The following is a 17,107-nucleotide window of genomic DNA, read 5'->3' as shown; positions in this document are numbered from 1 at the left end:
GAGACATCTAGGCGGAGCAACAGGCCCAAGTTTGGGTTTAAATCATTTTTTTATAACATGATACCCTTCTTACACAAGAGGGCTCCCCAGGCCTTTCTGCTCAGGGCCTGACAAATGTCTTTTTATATGTGTGAGGGAACAGCACTTGCTAATGATGCCGCGAAGTCGAGAGCAGGGAGCAGCAGGGAACCCAGAACCTCTGGGTAGCCTCGTCTCATGCTCCGCAATCCGTTATGGCTAATGACCCAGGGCGCCAGCACCCGCCACCCGCAGTCAGGCCGGAGCTCCTATTGGCTCGTCTCCCTCGGAACTCACGCCTTTTCCCGCCCCCTCACGCGGCTATCCAATGCACGTCTTTCCACTGCGCTCCACCCCGTTCCCCACAGCCCCGCCTCCCTGGCGGATTCGCCCCATTGGTGGATATCCGGAGCCGGGATGGCGGCGGTGCGCGTGCGCGCTCACTGTCGGGCACTCCTGCCGAGAGAAGCTAACTGGCCGAGGCTGGAGGAAGCTGGCCGAGGCTGGGGGAGGCCGACCTCGCTACGCTCGGGTGAAAGGGCTGCGGGGCTGGGTGGGACCGAGTTCCAGGACTGACGCCCGGGGCTGCCGTGAGTGCTGCGAGCCGCTGCGGAGCCGCGCGCCGCTCAGGCGGGGCGGGGCCGGCCCAGCGGCGTTCGCGCGTGCCCGTGCCGAGGTGCCCGCTCCGGCTGCAGCGCTCCTTGCCTGCGGCGACGTCGCACCGGTGTCTCCAGCATGACCGAGCTGAGGCAGAGGGCGGCCCGCGAGCCGGATGCAGCGCCCGAGGATAAGGTAGCGGCGGTGTCGGGCTGGGAGCGGAGGGTCCTCGGGTGCGGGGCCGCGGAGCGCGCGTCTGAGGTCAGCGGCTCGCAGTCCTGGGACTCGGATGTGGGGGTGGTATCTCGGGGCGCGGGAAGGAGCGCGCGGCGGCGGGGGGCTTGAGCACGGCCGCCTACCTTGCAGGGCTGGCTGGGGGTCCGCGTCCAGTCCTCCTCCTCTCCGGGGCCTTTCTGGGTGTGAATACTTCTAGAACCCCTCAGAGCTTTCTCTGGCGACTCCTCTGAGCTCGACTTAGGCTCTTCGCTCCCCTTTACAGTGTTATCCTTTGGGGAAGATTATCGAGACAAAACTGTGGGATTTGCCTCTTAGGACGTTTAAGGCCCTTCTTGAAAGTTAAATGCGTTGGCTTTGAGCAGAGAAGTCTCTTGACTTGTGGAGTCAGCCGGTGTTGGAAAGTATACTCAGTAGATGGGCTTGTTTCCTGCTTCAAGTGTGGGCATTGATGGGGTAGAGGAGGAGGGTAAAAAGGCCATCATGGCGGGGACGCAGCTGGTTGGGGGGGTGGGGGTGACAGATGAGGGGAGCAGACTCCTTTCGCTGAAGTGAAAGGTTTGTGTAGGGGAGTTGAAGAAGGTGGAAAGTGGTTGTATTACTGTGAATGTTGAATGACAGCCAGGGTTGGGACTTGGTGGTACTATTTTGAGCCTTGAATTAGCAGTGGTCAGGAGCAGTGTATTTGGTAAATTGACCTGGTGGTGATGTGCAGAATGGGCTAAGGGAGTCCGAACCAGCGTGAAAGAGACTGGGTAACTCGGGCGTTGCCAGTGCAGCACCTGCAGCTATTTTCTTTGGACTACATGTTGCTTTAAAAACCGGAAGATTACTCCTACCAGTCTGAATTTCTTGCTTGTTTGGATAATTGGAAGATCTGCCATCACATTCCCACCTGATGAACAAACGTTTGGCTGGAGCTGATGAACAGCTGGCCCCTCCAGTGTCTCTACATGAGGCCCACTACAACCATATATGTGGCTTGCAGATTTGATAACTGGAGGAAAGAGACATACAGAGACATCAGGAAGGATGAAATCACAAGACGGTGACAGGGAGGCAATGGAGCAGGTAAACTAAGAGGAATGTTTTGGGTGAAAGAGAATGGGGTGTTAAAACAACTTCTTTGTTGTTGCTATTGATGATGGATCATCCAAGGTGGGCTCTCCGTACTGGTTTTTAGAATAAATTCTGGAGAAAATTTAGGGTTTCAGCACAAGTTCAGGAGTTGCTTGCAGAGACAAGGTACCTTGAAATCTCTAATCTTCCCATTAAACATTGTGGTTGAGCTTGAAAGAACTCTGTCCACATCCTGCATATGCTAGTTGGTCAGTGTTCAGATGTTTGGAGGTTATGTAGCCCTAATTAAGGGTGAAACACCAGACTTGATGTTAATGGGACTTTGTGGGCCTAGAAGGTGTGAGAAGAGGTAGAAAAAAGAAGGCATGCTAGCTAGTGGGTTGTATTTTTGAAAAACTATTTTACCCGTAAAAACAAAGCAGAGTCACATGCACAAAAGAACCCATGGGATTATGAGGTGAAATAAAAATTTTAACCTCCCTACCCGACTCCTTGGGTCCAATCCCAGAGAAAAGTACCAGTTAATTCTTAAATACTTTCTCATTCCATTTTTTAGGTAGGGTAGGCATGAGGAGCTGTCCAGCTAAGGGTGACTTAATTTTTTACAACTGCTCTTAAACCATTTATGTAATGACAGAATGCGTGGGGGTTTAAGTCCACTGAGTGCTGCTCCCTAAAACACAGCAGCTACTGCATTCTTTTAAAACCTGATGTCATCCATTAGCCCTGAGCAAGACCCTTAGCTCTTCACCCCATCACTCAGTATCTCTGAAATAATCGTGTATGGTATATTTTTAATAAGATATGTTTTAAGAACTGCAAAATACTTTTATTTGCCCTTGATGAATGTAATGTATATAGTGAAGTTTTAAAAATGTTGATTCATTCAATTTCATAGTTTGAAAAACCTACTTCCAGCATTCTGGCTTTGCCAATATTCTTGTGTGAGAACTTGAGCAAATTAGAAATAATAAAACAAGGATATCTTTTTAGGGAAATGAATTGATAAATAAGAACTTTATTATTTCATAGTAGAACTCAGAAAACAGTATCAGGTGAACTCATTAAAAGAAGTAGAAAAAATTTGGAAGATTCTTTAAAATGATACAGCTGCTTAAATGTGGCAAAATTGTAGATAAACATTAGCTTCAGAATGATCTGGTGAATGTTTATTATTAAAGTCAGAAGGTATTTTGTTATATTTAGCATCTTAGAATGGAATTTTCAGAGCCAATTGCTAATAAAGGAAATGTTTCCCTCTGGGAACTGTGCTTACAATTTTAAAGTCCCAAAGCACAGTATTGTTGCCAAACTTGGAATTTAAGCTTTGGGAATAATTCTCTTCCTGCCCAACCATGTTTTTCCAATGGAGTTTAGGAAAGAAAAGGATGAAACATGGGTCAAAAGATTGGCATCTTAAAATGTATCATTGGCTTGACATTTCAGTAAACTTTGTTATGGAGGTTAGAGAGAAGTTTCTGGGGTTTTCTGCTGAACTTAGGTGCTGGAGTGCTATTTAAATTAGAACTTTTACTTGTTGTAAGACTTCCTTTCTAGATGGATGAAACCAGTTTGGGGAGGAAATAATGACATCATTTAGAAAGGGGAGTTTAAATTTTAACTGAAGACAATGGTTAAAAAGCAGGGGCATAAGAGTCAGTCAGATCCATCTTGAGCCTGGGCTCTGACACTTACCAGTTGAGTAACTGAGCAAATCACTTGATTTGTGTAAAAGCCTCAGTTTGACCATCTCGAAATGGGGACTGATAAAATAGCAAGTGCTTCAAAGGATATTCAGGTGGGTTAAATGAGTATGCATGTTACATGGTAGGGCAGGAACTGTCACATTGTAATAATGTGTTAGCTAATTGCTTCTGCTTGAACTACAGTATTACAGCAAAAACTTTAATATTTGCCTTCCATCCTTGGAATATGATTAAATCTTCAAGTTAGAAGTGTTTGGAGTCATCTTTTCCTGCTTGACACCTTTTAAGTAAAGTGGTACAGACAGGAATTGGCCATTTGTGACCTATATTTTTCATTTCATTTTCTTACTGAGTTTTTCAGTGCTCAGAATCACAGTTAGCTTTGGCTGCAGAAGGAGCATTGCTGTATGCAATTATCTTCCCTTCATAGCCCTAGCTATAATACATTTTAGGACAATGGTGAAAAATTAAAAGTGGTTTTTTGATAGACAAGAGGGAGCTAGTGAAATAAAATTTTACTCTTAAGTGCTATAACTACTTCAGATGTAGGAGAAATGCTTTCTTTCAGAAAGAATTTTTTACATTAAGAAATACTTTGAGTATTGAAGAAAAATTAGGAAACCTTAACTATTGTTCTCAGACTTAAATAGGGGGGGAATAATGATATTGATTTGTTATATGACCCACCATTTTTTTATTGAAGTATCATTGATATACAATCATATGAAGGTGTCACATGAGCAACATTGTGCTTACTACATTCACCCATATTATTGAGTCCCTCTCCACACACCATTGCAGTCACTGTCCATCAGCCTAGTAAGATGCTATAGAGCCACTACTTGTCTTTTCTGTGCTATACTGTTTTCCCTGTGACCCCCTACATTATGTGTATTGATCATAATGCCCCTTAATCCCATTATCCCTCCCTCCCCACCCACCCTCTCTTACTCCCTTCCTTTTGGTAACTGCTAGTTCCTTCTTGGAGTGTGTGAGTCTGCTGCTGTTTGTTCCTTCAGTTTTGCTTTGTTGTTATATTCCACAAATGAGTGATATCATTTGGTACTTGTCTTTCTCCGCCTGATTTATTTCACTGAGCATAATACCCTCTAGCCCCATCCATGTTGTTGCAAATGGTAGGATTTGTTTTCTTCTTATGGCTGAATAATATTCTTTTGTGTATATGTACCACATCTTCTTTATCCATTTATCTATTGATGGATACTTAGGTTGCTTCCATATCTTAACTGTAGTAAATAGTGCTGTGATAAACATAGGGGTGCATATGTCTTTCTGAATCTGTGGTCTTGTTTTCCTCAGGTAAATTCCTAAGAGTGGAATTCCTGGGTCAAATGGTATTTCTATTTTTAGTTTTTTGAGGAACCTCCATATTGCTTTCCACAATGGTTAAACTAATTTATATTCCCACCAACAGTGTAGGAGGGTTCCCCTTTCTCCACATCCTTGCCACCATTTGTTGTTGCTTGTCTTTTGGATGTTGGGCATCCTAACTTGTGTGAGGTGATATTTCATTGTGGTTTTAATTTGCATTTCCATGATAATTAGTGATGTGGAGCATCTTTTCATGTGCCTGTTGGTCATCTGAATTTCTTTGGAGAAGTGTCTGTTCAGATCCTCTGCCCATTTTTTAATCGGGTTATTTGCTTTTTGGGTGTTGAGGCTTGTGAGTTCTTTATATATTTGAGATGTTAACCCTTGTATATGACCCACCATTTTGTTTCTTTTCATATTGATCAAGCAGTCTAATTTTATTTTAAAAATTCATTTGCTTTCTGATATAAACTACTTAAAATTAATTTTTTTTAAAAAGCTAATTTTGTTTAAAATGTCTTGTGTTTGTACAAATTTGTGACATTTCCTTAGAAGAATTTACATCTCTTTAAAATGTTAAATTGCTCTCATTGGATGTTAGAAGGGATCTTACAGGTCATTATTTGGTAGAAGAGGATACCAAAGACCAAAAATTTGTTACTTGCCAAAGGCCGCTTATCTGGTTAGATGCAAAATAGTATGAAGGTTTGCTAATTCCTGTTTTTTCTTTTTCTCATGTTGCAAAATTCTCCCTTCCAGGGTGCAAACCCACTTGCAGACTTTAAAAGGTCCTGCAGTGATTGACTTTGATAGAAAAAAATAATCAAAATATCAGCTGTTTTTCTTATGAGGCTACAAAAAAAATCAGAAAAATAGCAAAATCTTAAAAAATGTTAAGTGTATGGAAAAAAATAAAATCTCAGGTAGTAAATGTGGAGGTTCTGAGAAGAAAAATTTTTTGGTAGGAAAAATTAAATAGGTCCTGTTTTCTTAGTTATTGGATGATGGATGATTTATGTATTTTGAAGCCCATCTCTGAGAGCAGCCACTTGGATATCCTTGAAAGGAACTCCTGGCGCAGTGTGGTCCCCTCACTCAGAGCTGCATGGGAGGCTGCTCAGAATAAATGCTTTCTGTTTGATGAGTCTCTTAGTATCATAACCTTTGTCCTAGCAATAAACAGTCATTCTGTATTCAACCACCTTTTCCTTAGAACATTAACTGAATCCAGTGTCAACTGGATACAATCTCCATTAGCTCTGAGGGAGGGCTGGTCTTTGTGTTCATGAAGAGAATGTTATGGATTTTATACCAGTTTTAGCTCCAGGTAATCCATGGTTTCTTCTGTTATTTGAAGAAATTATATAACTTTGAATGCACTGGGAGACTTTTGAAATGAATTGTGTAACTAATTCACAGTGCCAATGAACATCCTTTAAATTGTTTGAAAAAATGTGAGTGTCAATATAGTAGTGTTCCCCTTATCTGAGGGGGATATGAAAGGAAAGGAGCGACACACAGCAGCAATTCACTGGAGAATTCCGCTTTATTAGGGAAAGGTGCTGGGTTATATAGGAAGGGGCATGGGGTGATTGTGGTGTTACTTCTACGGGGCTGGTGGCTATTGGCTAGGTGCTGGGATTGGGAGGGGGGAGAGAGGTGATTGGGCTTCAGGTGGCACCAGCAGGAACCGAGGACTCGGAAGAGAAGCAGGAGGTTCGCCATCTTATGGGTCGGGGCCCTTCAGGATACATTCCAAGACCTCCAGTAGATGCCTGAAACCATGGATAGTACCAAATTCTATATACACTGTGTTTTTTCCTATACATACACAGACCTATGATTTAATTTAAATGTGTAGTTAAATTTATCATTTAATTCATAAATTAGGCACAATAAGGAACTAACAACAATAACCAATAATAAAATAGAACGATTATAACAACGTGCTTTAACAAAAGTTATGAGAATGTGGTCTTTCTCCCTCAAAGTATCTTGTTGTACTGGACTCATTGTACTCATCGCTTCTTGTAATGATGTGGGGTGATAAAATGCCTGTGAGATGAAGTTGGGTGAATAATGTAGGCATTTTGACATGTTGTTAGGCTACTATTGACTTTCTGATGATATGCTAGAAGGAGGACCATGTGCTTCCAGACAGTGCTTGGCCAGGGGTAACTGGGACTGCAGAAAGTGAAACCATGGGTAAGTGGGGGGACTATTCTATTTCCAATTTGCACACTCTTCCATCTTTTCTAGGATCCACAGAAGCGGGAGTAAATTGAACTTGTTAGTGATCCAGGGAGCTTGCTGAGTAACTGCTCTACACACTGCTTCTTAACTTGTTCCCTGTGCTGTGCCAGCCTCCCTGAACCCTTCTTGACTGGTGCTGGGGGTTTCTGGGGGTAAGAAAGCACAGCCTTTCACACATACTGCCTCGGGTTTAGAAAAGAGATGGAGAGACCCTGAGTTACTTATTTTGCCAGCGTCTTGTTGGAAGAATACTAATTTGTTCCCAGTGTCAGAGTTGTTGCCGTCCAAGCCTTGTCACGTGGTGGTTGCTTGGCTGGAGTAGTGGTGCAATGCCAGTGAGGGCAGACCTGGTCCCCATCAGGCAGCTTTCCCTGACAGTCCCTTATCTTTGTTATGCTGTTTGCACCAACAGTGGGGATGGCATAGGGCCCACTAAGTTGAATGACCTTTTAGAGAAAAAGTTGAACTTTATTATGTTATTTGACTAGGCAATGCACATTCAGAATTTGAAGGGTGTAAAGGGTTCAGTGTGAACGTCTCCTTCTCTCCTACTAGTCCTCTCTCCACAGTTAGCCCCTTGAGCAGTTGGTGGTACAGAAGCACCTGATGTATCCTTCCAAAATCAAATGTTCTTGTGATATGTTGCCCTCTGGCCACAGCTCCTTTGTATTAGGATCACTACAGGGCCACTTTGGGGCTTCTCTGTGAAGACTTCCCTGTATTTTTTTTTTTTTTTTTGGTATCATTAATCGACTTCCCTGCATTTTTGAAAAGTCTTTGAAACTTTGGCTTTACTGGCAACCCTCTTTGCTCCTGGGTTCTGATGTTGAGAGGACATTGACCCTCGGTTCCTGGGTAGGTGACTCTCAGAGCCTCATTCTCACAGTCTGTGCCCTACTAGTCTTGTGGTTTTAGTGGTCTGCTGCAGGACATTCCTAGAGCATGTCCCTCAGTCATAGCAAACTTACTTTGTCTCATATCCGAATTCTATCTTTGCAGATGTTGACCCTCCTCCTCCTGTCGCCTCTGCAAGTAGAATCGGATCTCTGAGTTGCTCCAACTTGAAACTCATTAGACCCTATCTGCTCTCTTACCTCGTCCCAGGTCACAGGTTCTAACTGGGTGTTATGTAGAATCCTTATCTGTTGCTCTTGCATATTTAACGTAGTCCGGGATTTGATGCCTGTTTTGTTGTAAACCTTCTAATTGAGCTCACAACATTCAGGATTTGCTCTCAGTCCCTTTTAGCCCACCAGTTCTTTTGTATGTTGTGTCAGCTCTGAAATCATCCTGTGATTTACAGGGGGTGGGTGGAAGGAATTCTGGTCCCTTTTGCAGGTCTTTTAGACTTGGTCCTTCATAACCTTCCCTCCTAACTGGCCCTTCTCCCTCTTGGTGCTTCTGTGGTACATACCTTGGCTCTTGCCGTTCTGAGCCCCTGAAATGCACTTTCTCTGTCATCGCCTCCCTACCTCCACCTGTTTAATTCTTTCTCAGAATCCAGTTCAGATCTTCCCCATCTCAGTACTTCATCCAGGCATGTATTCATTGTAGAAATCACATAAATGTGTACATATGAGGATGAAATCCATCTGCGATCCCATCATTCAGAGATACAACCATTGTTCAAATGCATATCTCTCCTATGCATATTGCTACACATGGCTGAAATAATAGTAGTGACCTTGTATGATCTGATAACTAGCCTTTTATGCACTCAGAAGCATTTTGCCACATTGTTAAGGTTCATTAAATTCTTTGTAAACATTTATTTCAAAATTGTTTTTAATTATGAAAGAAAAAGATAAAAATAAAAGATGTAAGTCCGGGGAAAGGAAATCCCAGGAAAAATACCCCTAAAACCAAAATCAGTCAAAGGGAGAAATAAAGTTTAAAACCTGTTTATTGCTTACAAACTGCAGTCTGCGGCCGTATCTTTCCTGCTTCGGCTGAAGTAAATCAGACCTCCCTCTAACCTCTGAGTTTCAGGTAAACCCTTGGTTGCCCAGGTAATTAATTACCCATTGATACTGAGATGAACCATTTTCCACCCCTTAGGAACGCCTGTTGATATGCAGATACCCTAAAGCCAGGCAAGATATTCTGAAAATACTACAATTTTACACACAGGCCACCCCTCCAGAAATCTCGCCTTACAATTTTCTCGTTCCCCTTCTTCCACAATGGTCCCTGGGTGGGAAACCAGAACATTGTGACCAGACTAATAATATACAATAGCAACAGAAATAAAATCATGATAATCCTCAAGCTGGAGGATTCAGCTAGTTTCAAAGTCTTACGCAGATTAAGTCTAAAGCTCATGTATTCCATAGGCAGGCAGTAGCTGAAGAGGTAGAGGGTTCAGAGCAATCATCACGTGGCAGCTGCAGCCAGGGGCCGCATCCAGGCCACAAGGACTGTAGGAGAAAATAACCTTAAGGGCGATAAGATACATGTTTTAATGATGCCAGCATAGGCAAATCTTGTCTATCAGGTAGGATACATGCAAGAGAGTGGTCTTATGATAAAAACAGTGGCAGGAATGGGATCTCGTCCTGGTCTAGTATACCAAACTTTCACCCCCCTCCCTGTGGGAATTACAGATGGGTCAACATATAGGGCTGCTGGAGGTACATGCACTGGCTGTAAAGATGAAACTTTGCCACAGGATGCTTTTATCTCCTGGACATTTTGGGTACACTACTGTGATCTTTGGGGGCCACTCTGCTGATACTCCAGGAATACACACAAGGCCAGCTTCCAGGTCTTTTCTCCAAGGTGCCAGAAGGGCCAGGCATCGCTGGTTGTCCATGTGTCGAAATGTCAAGGGCCATGTCCATTCAACAGTGTCTCCAGGGTTTAATGCTGTAGGGGCTGGCAGCAGGATGTTGCTTTGTTGTCCATATCCTGGCTTTAATAACTCTGGTTTGGACGTACAATAGTATAGGAGAGGCAGCAAGGTATATGAACATATCCACAGGGCTCAAAGCTCCTTTACATGGCTTTTCATTCAAACGCTGTAGCACTGTCCATAGGTGAACTGACCAGCCCCATACACTATTGGTGTCTGACTTCAGGCCAGATTTCAAAAAACTGTTGTACCTCTCTATCATGCCTGCCCCAGCAGAGTTATATGGTACATGAAATTTCCACTTTATTCCTAATTGCTGCACCCATCCTTGTAATGCATGTCCAGTAAAGTGGGTGCCTTGATCTCTCTCAATCACCTGTGGCCAGCCATAGGCTACAAAGAGATGCTCTAGGCTCCTCTTGGTGGTTTGCTGATCTGCACGATGTGCAGGAAAAGCAACCAATAGTCCAGTAGCTGTGTCCACACAAGTCATGGCGTACTGATAACCTCCTGATATGGGCAGAGGCCCCATATAGTCTATCTGCCACCTGACAAGGGGTACTGATCCCTTTACTATTGTTCCATGTTGCTGTGGGACTCAGTGTAAGTCCCTCTTAGAGCACACAAGGCACTCCTGGGTTCTGCTGACTTCTTCAAAGGTCAATGGCAAGCCCCACTGACGGGCTACAGCTCACATTATCTTTTGCCCTGAGTACAACAAACGCTGGTGTAGCCATTGGGTGACATCAGAGACAGGCATTCCTTCTAGCCAGCATACCTGGGTCAATGTGTCTGCTTCATCATTCCCTTCGGATGCCAAAGGCATATGTCCAGTCACATGATATATGGTAACAGTCTTAGTCTGACCAGAGGCCCATAGGTCATACCACAATTCTTGCCCCCAAAGGGGCCGATGTCCAACCATCCACTTGGCATGGTACCATGTCAGTAGCCACAGGGTCAAGCCCTGATAGATGGCCCAGCTGTCAGTGCAGACAGCTATGGGGGAAGGTTCCTACGTGATCATGAGCCCCATACTGCCTGCATGTCAGCTCATTGGCTGCTCTTCCCCTCTCCATCCTCCATCCATATTGTCTCAGTCTTAGGGTGGAAAGTCACAGCCCTCCACTTCAGGGGCTGCCCATGACTGGAGCTGTCTGTATACCAAACATCTTCAGATACAGGGGCTTTTCCACCCTGATAAGGACTTTTGGCTACCAATGGCTCAAAAGCAATCTCTTCCTGCTTTCCATTGGTATACGTCACTGGCCTCAGTAAGCGGTGGAGTTCTCCACTTAAGGAGCTAGTAGAGAGGGTGCTACACTGCTGTAAATATGTACCCCATTTGGTCAGTGTAGGCATCTGTGTGTGCCATGCCCCTCCGTGGCTGTTGGGGCCAGTCTCGCACCCACTCTGCAGTGGGATAGGTACTTATTACCTTGGTTGGTGCTGTTCTGGCAATGGGCTCCATAGCCAGCAAGGCGTGGTAGACAACAGCCAGTTGCTTCTCTATTAAGGTGTACCAGACCTCTGCTCCTTTCCATAGTTGTGACCAGAATCCAATAGGTTGGCGTGTTCATTCAACCTGCTGCCACAGACCCCATCCATAACCATCTTCAGCTACATGAACATATAGTTCACAGGGCCTTGATGAATCCATTACATTCAAGGCCTATACGGCCTTGACTGCCCGCTTTGCAGCAGTAAAAGCAGCTGCACATGTCTCATCTCAGTCCCACCTGATGCCCTTTCATACCAACCTGTATAAGGGCTTCAGAATTTGTGCCAAGTGCAGGATAAACACTACAGTAGTCCAAAAGACCCCAAAACTCTTGTAATACTGCCATAGTGGTAGGGGTGGGGAAAGCCTGGACCTTGTCTATGACTGCTTCAGGAACAACTTTAGTTTTACCCAACCAGACAACCCCCAAGAATTTCAGAGACAAACCAGGTCCCTGAACCTTGGTGCTGTTCACAGCCCATCCTTTTTCCTGTAGATGTTGCAACAGTCCAGGAACTGCCCCTTCTAAATCTGAAAGAGAATCAGATGTGAGCATAATATCATCAATGTAGTGATACAGCTGCACTGTTTGCGGTTTCCTCCATGTGGCCAAGTCCTGGGCTGCAAGTCCATGACAGATGGTGGGACTGTGGAGGTATCCTGTGGAAGGACAGTGAATGTCCACTGCTGGCTGGTCTTCCCACGTGAAGGCAAACTGTAGCTGGCTTTCCTGTGCTATGTCAATAGAGAAGAAAGCATTAGCAAGGTCTATTACATAATCATACATTCCCAGCTCATGGCTGAGGGTGTCCAGAATGTCGGCTATAGAGGGGACAGCAGCATGCAAAGGGGATGTGATTTTGTTCAATTGCCTGTAGTCCACAGTCATATGCCAGGAGCTGTCTGGCTTTCTCACGGCCACACTGGGGAATTAAAAGGACTATGAGTGGGCTTTATGATGCCCACCTTCTCCAACTCCTGCAAAATCTCTCCAATTTCCTTGTGCCCCCCACCCCCGCAGGCAATTACATTGCTTAATATTTGTCACCTGCCAAGGTACAGGCAGAGTTACAGGTGGGTGCTTAGCACGTCCCCTCAGAACTGCCTTTATCACACGTACCCTCATTCTGAACTCACCTGCAGTGGTCTGTAACCACAGGCCCTGCAGGATATCTACCCCAAAATATATTCAGGGATGGGAGAAATGTACATGGTATACTCCTTTGGGGGTAAACGCCCTATCCCCAGTGAGATTTGGGCTTTCTTCACTCTAATTGCCTTACCCCCATAGCCATCTATCAAAGCAGGGTCTTAGGAAAATGCTCAGGGTTGCCATAAATCAGAGAACACTCAGCTCCTGTGTCCATCAGCACCAGGACACATTGTACATTCACAGGGGACCAGTGAATTGCTAATTTTACATACATGTGGCATCCAGTCCTCACCATGTCCCCCAAGGTGGGGACCTTGAGCCCTGCATCAGTCGAACCACGAAACCCAGTCCTCCTCCTGTGGGGTGAGGGCTCAGGTGAATCCTGAGTACTGTCTCCCAGGAAGTTTTGCAGGGACACAGGTGAGGCCTTGATCCCAGTTTCTGTGTCCTGGACCTCAGTGGCTGGAACTGCTGCTCTGGCTTTAATTGGTGCCACAGTTCTAACAAGATTCTGTTTGGGTGCCCATCAAATTTTTCTTAAACTACCCCAGCCTTTACCAAATCAACCCACACTTGGGTCCTCGAGACCTTCGCAGGGCCTTGTGCACCTCTCCTTTCACTTGTAGCCTGTACTTCTTTCTGTGCCCTTATCGTTTCAATCTCCCCAAGATCTGCCAAAGTATGAGTCACTTATGGGTTGCCCTGGGTGGGGGGCAAGAGTAATCACAAGGGGCCCAAAGAGAGATGTGGGAGCTGTATGCAGCACCAGATTTCTCATTCCTACAGTGAACACCTCCTCATCAGGGCCTTGGGGTCCATATTAAAGATGATATTTTTCATACCCAATTCCTACAGTACCTGTTGGAGCTCTGCATATGTTTTCCAACTACTGGGTAAATATGGTAAATCACCCTGATCTGGCCAAACTACCCTAATGGCAGCTGTCATCCATTCCAGAAGTGTCTGATTCCCTGAGGCATGGTGGGCATTTTGCAACTGCTGCCAGAGGGAAGGGTGAGTCATTAGGGAAGCCATTCTACTCATCCCAAAACCCGAAATAACAATGTTTTCCACCCCCATATCCCAGAGACATAAAAGCCATGTGGGCAGAGATTCTGATGGCTTCTGCCTATACTGGACACTCATGTCCACCAGCTCATCCTGTGTTTAGGCACAGAACATGGAATGCTCCACAACCTGGGGAGGCGGATCCTCCCCATGAGGAGCCCGTGGTTGTTTTGTTTTTATTTTCTTAATTACAGCTGGGTGGGCCTTTAAAACAGAAGAGGATGGTACTTCCAGCAGTGGCCTCGGTAGCAGATCCGCCTATGGCCCCGCCTCCTCCTCTCCTCCCTCAGGCTCTTCTACCATCTCCAGGGCTGAAGGCACCACTCTTTCCTCCCCCTCCCCCACGGCCTCCTGAACACGGCTTTTTCTGCCACCTCCCCCCTCATGGCTGCTAAGGAATCTTCTAGGAGTATGACTTGCCTTTTCAGTAACTCACTCTCTTTGCTAACCCTCTTGATAATCCCCTCTTTCTCCTGTATAACATCTTCCACTATCTCAATGAAAAGAGACCCTACAATTCCAGCCTCTGCATGGCCCCCTAGGGTCTCCAAACAGCTTTCCAACTCAGAGGACTAATTCTGCAGCTTCTGGTGTTTCTACCCTTCCCCAGTTTTGGGGAAGGCCCCACCCCTCTAGGAGGTACTTTACCCTAGACCAGTTCTCCACTAGGGGCTCCCAAATTGGGAGCCTCACAGCTGGGGGGATAATAATACATGCAGCTGCACCTTTTGCCGCTGTATCCACTGGGGCCTCCCCACCATCCACAGGGGGTTTCTGGGCATCTCCCCATATCTCTAGGGGCAGCCCTCCCATAGGTTGCACCTATTATGGCAGATTTTGGGTTCAGAGGTCCTGCCAACTGCGCCAGATGTAAGTCCGGGGAAAGGAAATCCTGGGGCAAAATACCTCTAAAACCAAAATCAGTCAAAGGGAGAAATAAACTTTAAAACCCGTTTATTGCTTACAGACTGCAGTGTGGGGCCATCTTTTTCCTGCTCTGGCCGAAGTAAGTCAGACCTCCCCCTAACCTTTCATGTTCAGATAAACCCTCTGTTGCCCAGGTAATTACCCATTGATATTGAGATGAACCACTTTCCACCCCTTAGAAGCACTTATTGATATGCAGATACACTAAAGCCAGGCAAGATATTATGGAAATGTTACAATTTTGCCCACAAAGGTATTCATTGTAGAAGCACCAAGAAGAAAAGAAATCACCTAATCTTGTCTAAACTCAGAGAACCACTGTTTATATTACGGTGTGTAACCTTCCTTTTTATACACAATGCACATTCCTGTACTGTGTGTGCATTTTATAACTCATTTTTTAGCTTAAGAATATGTCCTAAACATTCATTGTTCAGGTCTTTAAACATTTTAACCCAGCATTATTTTTAATGATTATGTGTCATTTTGTTGTGTGGCTGTACCTTAATTTATTGAAGCAATTAGACATTTCAGTTGTTTTAAGTTTTTTGCTGTTGTGAGCAAGCTGCAGGAAATACTTGTTAAAAAAAAAAAACCTTTCAGCATATGCAGGATATCTTTAGATAAGTTGTGCATTTAGAACTGCAGACTCAAAAAGGAATGTACATTGTTTAAGCTTTTGACACAAACAATACATTTCCTTCCCCAGTAAATTTGTAGTCACCATTACTACATGAGAGTGTCCTTGCGGTTTCTACCCCAGGATAAAGGAATACTGAGTATTCATTTGTTTCCTGATCTCAGGAGAAGCATGGTAGTCTAGTGGTTACCAGCACATACTCAGAGTTGGACTACTTGATTTATAACCTGGCCTCACCACTAATTTACCTCATTTTCCTCATCTGAAGAAGGGGATTTAGGGAGGTTTGTTCTGAGGCATTATCATGCCTGAGGCCTTTCCTATATGAATAGTACCTTAGAGTAACCAAATAGTGGATTTGAAGCTTCTCTTTATGGAATAAATGGAAAAGCAGTGATAAAATATTAATATTGTCAACCCCCATTGAATTAATAGAGGAAGTAATTACCAATGCTTCCAAGTTCACAGAGGCAACTAGATACTGTGTATCTCCTAATGGAAGTGTATAATACTACCAAGTGGAGGAATCTTGTTCAAAAATCATACCTGAGCTTGATCAAGACTCTAGTTCTAAGTTCTAGTTTACAGGAAGTTCAAGGGACAGAACACATTGAAAAACACCACTAGACAAATGATCTGGTTGTTTTAGAAAATAAATGGCAAGGAGAAACCCTTCTCTTCTACTAAAAACAAAACAAAAGGGAGAGAGGGGAATGATAGATATGGAGTGTAAAACCTACAGATTAAGTGATTTAAGGCGTATTAGTGATTTCTGGGTTTTCTTTCAATCCTAATTCAGTCAAACTGCTATAAAGACAAAAAATTGAAATATTGGATATTTATTATAAAGATATTGTTAATTTTTTAAGGTGTGATAATGGTATAGTGACGTTTAAGAATCCCTGTTAAAAACACTATAAAGGAAACAGTTGATAAATTGAGCTACATTAAAATTAAGAACTTATGTTTATTGTACTATGAAGAGAATGAAAAGGAAAGCCACAGGCAATGAGAAGATATTTATAAAAAATATATCTGACACAGGAGTCATATCCAGAATCTATGAGGAATTCCTATAAAACGGGTGTATAAAAAAGAACACAATTCAGAAATGGGCAGTTCAGATGGTCAATAAGTATAAAATGTGCCCAGCATCATTAGTAATCAGGGAAATGCAAATTAAAACTACAATAAGATATTACACACCCACCAGAATGCCTAAAATTAAAAAGACTGTAAATACTAAGGGTTGGTAAGTATGTGGAACAAATGGAACTGTCATATTCTGCTTGTGGGAGTATACATTGGTACAGTCACTCTGGAAAATAGTTTAGCAATTTACTAAAGCTAAATACACACAAACCTTATGATCTGGTAGTTCAATTCTTAGGTGATTACCTGGTAGAAATCTGCATATATAGTCACCAAAAGACAAGTTCATTGAAAGCCATGGTCTTTGTAGTAACCCCAAATTGCAAACAACCCAAACTGTGAATAATGCTGCTATGAATGTGGGTGTACAAATCTCTGTTGGCATCTTTTCTTTCACGTATTTTGAGTGTATACCCTGAAGAGGAATTTCTGCATCACAGTAATTCTATCTTTAATTTTTTGAGGAGCCACCATACTTGTATATTCTTGTGTTTTAGAAACTTATGTTTTAATTTCTAATAATGGCAAGTATTGAGAGCCTATGTAAACAACTATGGAAGTTCTCAATAATTCAGGGTGTAAGGAGATCCTGAGA

At 43.8% G+C, this 17,107-nt stretch overlaps 1 protein-coding gene across 1 annotated transcript in view; it reads left to right on the top strand.

Annotated features, from left to right (window-relative positions):
- Window positions 1-432: 432 nt before the first annotated feature.
- The window catches only part of CDS2 (CDP-diacylglycerol synthase 2), a 70,183-nt gene continuing 53,508 nt past the window's right edge, over window positions 433-17,107 (top strand). Inside the window, exon 1 of the mRNA XM_036885075.2 lies at window positions 433-810. Within this exon, the coding sequence (XP_036740970.1) occupies window positions 754-810 (57 nt within the window). The 5' untranslated portion in view covers window positions 433-753. The remainder of the gene's footprint in view (window positions 811-17,107) is intronic.

This window comes from Manis pentadactyla, chromosome 5, assembly GCF_030020395.1.
Source record: "Manis pentadactyla isolate mManPen7 chromosome 5, mManPen7.hap1, whole genome shotgun sequence".
NCBI classification, from domain to species: Eukaryota; Metazoa; Chordata; class Mammalia; order Pholidota; family Manidae; genus Manis; species Manis pentadactyla.
Note: the sequence above shows the minus strand (reverse complement) of the source record. Positions and strands in the feature narration are given on the sequence as shown.